Genomic DNA, 6,000 nt, shown 5'->3' on the forward strand with positions numbered 1-6,000 from the left:
ACTTAAAGAATCTTCGGCCCTGGCTGATTGGTTCAGTGGTCGAGCGTCAGCCTGGCCTGTGGATGTCCCAGGTTCAATTCCTGATCAGGGCACACATGACAAGCAACCATCTGCTTCTCTACCTCACCCTCTTCCCCCTCTCTTTCTCTCTCTTCCCCTTCTCCAGTCATGGCTAGATTGGTTTAAGTGCATCAGTCCCTGGGTGCAGAGGATGGCTCCTGGAGCCTCCGCCTCATGTGCTAAAAATAGGCTGGTTGGGAGCACAGCCCCAGGGGGACAGAGCATCGGCCCACGTGGCGGTTGCCAGGCGGATTCCGGTTGGGGTGCGGGCCAGAGTCTGTCTGTCTGTCTCCTCTCCTCTCTCTTAAGAAAAATAAAGACACTTCAATAACTTTTGGTTCAAAGAGAAAATCAAAATTCTAATTATAACTGTCTAAGAAAACAAATGCAAAGAAAATATGTCGAATTCTTATAGCTTAAGATGAATTAAGCATTCAGCTTCAGAAGTGAAAAATACAGACAAATTATATAAAGCAGACTAAAAATTACAAAAATTAAACAGAGAAATCAGTGAATTAGAAAACTACCTTGCCAGGCAGGGATATTTAATGGGCTAAAAATTATTAAGAGTTTATTATATATGCCAGATAATGTTCTAGGCTCCTTATATGGAGCATTTAATTCTGACAAACCTATTAAGAGATACCTACTATGAGCTCCATTGTGCAGTTGATGTTTCTGAACATTTAATCATAGCAACTTTAAAGGACAATTTTATTTTCTCATTTCTGGTAATTATACCTTTCCTTTCTGTGTTATTTCTTATTGCATTGGCCTGAACATCTAGAACAAAATATTAAGTTCTAATAGTCATACAAGGGGAACTTGCCATGACGGAGCAAAGGAGAAAGAGGGAAACTTAAACTTCAAAGCTCCTCTTTCGCACGAACCCTTGGTGAAGCCTGAGAGGGGCCTACAAAGTCTTGTGTTCTTTGTTCTATTAAAAGAGGACCTCCCATTGTATCAACCCCAGGAAATAACAAAACATGGATTTGATCCCTGTTAATAGTTACTTGTTTTTTTCCTGATTTTAATGAGAAGTATTCTAGCCCTAGTTTTTTAAGCACTATTGGGGAAAATGAAAGATGCTTTTTCCATTGACCTATTAATGTCAAGGATTATATTCACAAGTTTAATAATATTACATCATTTTTGCCATTTTTGGAGTAAACCTAATTAGCTTTTGAAGAGTAATTTTTAAAAATATGCTGTTGAACATGGTTGCTAATATGATTTTTATGTCTACATTCATAATGAAATAAATCTATTGTTATTTGCGCTTTTTCACATTTTGACATGAAGGTTATTCTAGCTTCATAAATGACCTAGATGAAAATTCCATTTTTTCCCCCTCAGAAACAAATAAAGCATGCAAATTACTGTATGTTCATGAATATTGGGCCCCAGTACAGGATAATTTTCCCATATTTTCAATTAGATTTAAAACATGCAGAAGATGTTTTAAAATGAATTTTAATATTTAAGTTTTAGGGATGTAGATAGAATAGTCAAATATCTACCCACATTCTATTTCATTAATTTAGATATAAATATATTTTAAAATATATTTTTTAAATCATATATAAGTAATGTTGGTTAGAAATATTGAAAAATATTTTTTTCAGATTTTTTTTTTTCAGAGACACAGAGAGAGTCAGAGAGAGGGATAGATAGGGACAGACAGACAGAAACGGAGAGAGATGAGAAGCATCAATCATTAGTTTTTCGATGCGACACCTGAGTTGTTCATTGATTGCTTTCTCATATGTGCCTTGACCGCAGGCCTTCAGCAGACCAAGTAACCCCTTGCTTGAGCCAGTGACCTTGGGTCCAAGCTGGTGAGCCTGCGCAAACCAGATGAGCCCACGCCCAAGCTGGTGACCTCGGGGTCTTGAACCTGGATCCTCAGCATCCCAGCCTGACTATCCACTGCGCCACCGCCTGGTCAGGCTGAAAAATATTTTTTTAGGGCCCTGGCCAGTTGGTTCAGTGGTAGAGCGTCGGCCCAGCATGTAGAAGTCCTTGGTTCAATTCCCAGTCAGGGCACACAGGAGAAGCGATCATCTGCTTCTCCACCTCTCTCCTTCCCCCTTCTCTCTATCTCTCTTCCCCTCCTACAGCCATGGCTCGAATGGTTCGAGTGAGTTGGCCCCAGACACTGAGGATGGCTCCGTGGCCTTACTTCAGGTGCTAAAATAGTTTGGTTGCTGAGCAACGGAGCAGCAGCCCCAGATAGGCGGAGCATCGCAGGGTAGGGGCTTGCTGGGTAGATCTCGGTTGAGGCACACGCAGGAGTCTGTCTCACTGCTTCCCTGCTTCTCATTTTGTAGAAAAATATATATTTAAATATATTAAAATTTTTTCACCTTCCAATTACTTTCCTAAAAATAATTTCATTCAAACACTTCACTTAATTCTTTGATGTAGTAGTATCTTCATTATCTCTATGGCAACTTTTGAATTTTTTTACTGAGGTTTTTTTTTCTTTTTTTTTCATTTTTCTGAAGCTGGAAACAGGGAGAGACAGTCAGACAGACTCCCGCATGTGCCCGACCGGGATCCACCCGGCACGCCACCAGGGGCGACACTCTGCCCACCAGGGGGCGATGCTCTGCCCATCCTGGGCGTCGCCATGTTGCGACCAGAGCCACTCTAGCGCCTGAGGCAGAGGCCACAGAGCCATCCCCAGCGCCCAGGCCATCTTTGCTCCAATGGAGCCTTGGCTGCGGGAGGGGAAGAGAGAGACAGAGAGGAAAGCGCGGCGGAGGGGTGGAGAAGCAAATGGGTGCTTCTCCTGTGTGCCCTGACCGGGAATTGAACCCGGGTCCTCCGCACGCTAGGCCAACGCTCTACCGCTGAGCCAACCAGCCAGGGCTTTACTGAGGTTTTGCATAGCATGTTATTACCTCAAAATATGTCATTTAAAACATAACATGTTTTCAATTCAAATTGACACAGCTCTAGAAAATTTAAGGAGCCATCTCCAGCGCCCGGGCCATCTTTGCTCCAATGGAGCCTTGGCTGCAGGAGGGGAAGAGAGAGACAGAGAGGAAGGGGGGGGGTGGAGAAGCAAATGGGCACTTCTCCTGTGTGCCCTGGCCGGGAATCGAACCCGGGTCCCCTGCACGCCAGGCCGACACTCTACCGCTGAGCCAACTGGCCAGGGCCCCCACACTGTTTTTTAAATTTGCTTATAATAGCACCCAACTCTTGCAATTATGAGATTACCATATTTTTTTGCTCCATAAGACGCACCTGACAATAAGACATACGTAGAGTTTTAAGGAGGAAAATAAGAAAAAAAAATATTCTTAACCAAATGGTGTGTTAAAATATTTAATAAAATACCATATTTTTCATTCCATAAGACACACAGGCATTTCCCCCTCCACTTTTGGGGGAAGAAAGTGCACCTTATGGAGCAAAAAATATGGTATTTCTCCAGAAATAATTGCTAAAATGGTTTAAAATGTTTAACTTTTTTTTTTTACTGATTTAATCACTTGACTTCTTTAAGTATTCAACTCTAGGATATTTCAGGCTAATGTATGTTATACATAGTATAGTCATGTAAGGTGAGTCCAGGCATCATCACCACCTGTCATATAACAGAGTTCAAGGTAAATTCTACAAAATTACAGATATGGGTTAAGGAACAGGCGTACTGAGGGAAAACCTAAAAGCCAGAGTTTTAAATCGAGGGAGATTTAATTATTTGTGCAAGGCATAAGCATATAAAAATGTTTTTATAACACTAATTTGTGCTGAGTCATTTATAGGTGCATTTATACTAAAAATGTCTTTTTTAATAGTTATTATTTTGTCCCAGTTTGAAAGTTTTAAAACTTTGTAGATAGATGATGAAGAGACAGGAACCATTTGAATATCTGGAAAGAATAGCTACACTTTATTATTATCAGAAATAAAATGGTTTCCCTCTTTCTTTTACCAGATTTCATGTGCTCACAACGACCACAACCCAAGAAACGGCGTCTAGTGTATGAAAGAGTTCCTGGTAGAGTTGATGGACAAACTCGTCTGAGGTTTTTTTGAAGAAGAATAGTACTACATGCCACATTCCATTGTTTCGTTGCTAACCCAATAGTGAAATCATAAAGAAGCTGCAGTTCTTAGATGGTCTCGGTTTTCTATATTAAATTTTCATAATATATATTCTGCCTTAAAGTTTGCATCTGTGCAAGTTCAATATCATAATTAGCATAATAATTGTCTTAAAATCCAAATATCTCTAGATTCACCTAAACACTCCAAGTCTTTTATTTTATTTTATTTAAAAAAAATAGAAAAGTTCACGCTGTCTTTTGAAAGGCCCACTGACTCCATCTTTCCCCCAGCAAGACTTTTAAATGAGCCTCCATCTTAGTTTGACCCTTCGGGTCAAGAAGTGATCACCACAGTCAGTCAACGTTCCACCACTATGAAAGTTAAAACAAAAGTAAAGTTAGAGAACTTCCGATTTAAAATACCTTTGCCCTGGCCAGATAGCTCGGTTGGTTAGAGCAGCGTCCAGAAATGCAGAGGTTGCTGGTTCAATCCCCAGTCAGGGCATATACAGGAACACATTGAAGTTCCTCTCCCTCTTTCTCTCTCTCTAAAATCAACAAAATAAACATTTTAAAAAAATTTTAATAAAAATATAAAGTATCTTAATAAACAGAATTTTAAAACAAATCACTAAAAGTTTTGCAACATAATAGAAAAAGGGTTTACACTCATAATATACAAAGAATTCCTACAAATTGATAGGAAAAAGATGACCTAATAGAATGAGCAAAATACATGAAGTAGATATTTCACAGAAGAAACAAAAATAGCCAATAAACATTTGAAACATTATTAGGCAAATGCAAATTAAAATAATAAGTTACTGCTTTTTTGCCTATCAGATTGGCACAAGTATTGAAAATTAAAAATGTCCAAAATTCAGACATTACCTTAATTGACTTCTTTCCAGCATTTGATACTGTCAATCACATCCACCTTTATAAAACAGGCTCAACTTGACTTTACACACCTGTCTGCTTGTCTCTTTCTACTCTCCTCTTTATACAACACTTCTATTTATAGGATGTTTGTTTTTGCCTGGGTATGTAGGGAGTGGAGACTTTAAAGAGAAACTATTTCTGGAAATCTAATTGGAATTTCTGTTCTACTTTCTTAAAGTTTTGGATTGCTCCTAATGTAATGCTAAGGCTTCCCGGCTTGCAGATTTCCTATATACCATCTTTTTTTTCCTTCTTTTTCCAAATGAGAGGAGGGGAGATAGAGAGACACAGACTCCCGCATGTGCCCCGACTGGGATCCAACCGGTGACCCCCATCTGAGACTGATGCTCTGCACATCTGGAGCCATACTCGCAGCTGAGCTATTTTTAGCACATGAGGTGGACGCTGCAGGAGCCATCCTCAGTGCCCAGGGCTGATGCATTCGAACCAATCAAGCCAGGGCTACAGGAGCAGAAGAGGGAGAGAGAAAGAGAGAGAGAGAGGAGGGCTGTGCCCTGACCGGAAATCAAACCTGGGACAGACCCGGGTTCGATTCCCGGCCAGGGCACACAGGAGAAGCGCCCATTTGCTTCTCCACCCCTCCGCCGCACTTTCCTCTCTGTCTCTCCCTTCCCCTCCCGCAGCCAAGGCTCCATTGGAGCAAAGATGGCCCGGGCGCTGGGGATGTCTCTGTGGCCTCTGCCCCAGGCGCTAGAGTGGCTCTGGTCGCAATATGGCGACGCCCAGGATGGGCAGAGCATCGCCCCCTGGTGGGCAGAGCGTCGCCCCATGGTGGGCGTGCCGGGTGGATCCCGGTCGGGCGCATGCGGGAGTCTGTCTGACTGTCTCTCCCCGTTTTCAGCTTCAGAAAAATGAAAAAAAAAAAAAAAAAAAAAAATGAAACCTGGGACATCCACACGCTGGGCCAACGCTC

General features: G+C 41.5%; 1 protein-coding gene across 1 annotated transcript in view; it reads left to right on the plus strand.

Annotated features, from left to right (window-relative positions):
• SHOC1 (shortage in chiasmata 1) overlaps positions 1-4,113 on the plus strand; it is a 65,107-nt gene extending 60,994 nt beyond the window's left edge. The window contains 1 exon segment of the mRNA XM_066365616.1: positions 4,013-4,113. Coding sequence (XP_066221713.1) covers positions 4,013-4,113 — 101 coding nt within the window.
• The last annotated feature ends 1,887 nt before the right edge of the window (positions 4,114-6,000 follow it).

This window comes from Saccopteryx leptura, chromosome 2 (genome assembly GCF_036850995.1).
Source record: "Saccopteryx leptura isolate mSacLep1 chromosome 2, mSacLep1_pri_phased_curated, whole genome shotgun sequence".
NCBI lineage: Eukaryota > Metazoa > Chordata > Mammalia > Chiroptera > Emballonuridae > Saccopteryx > Saccopteryx leptura.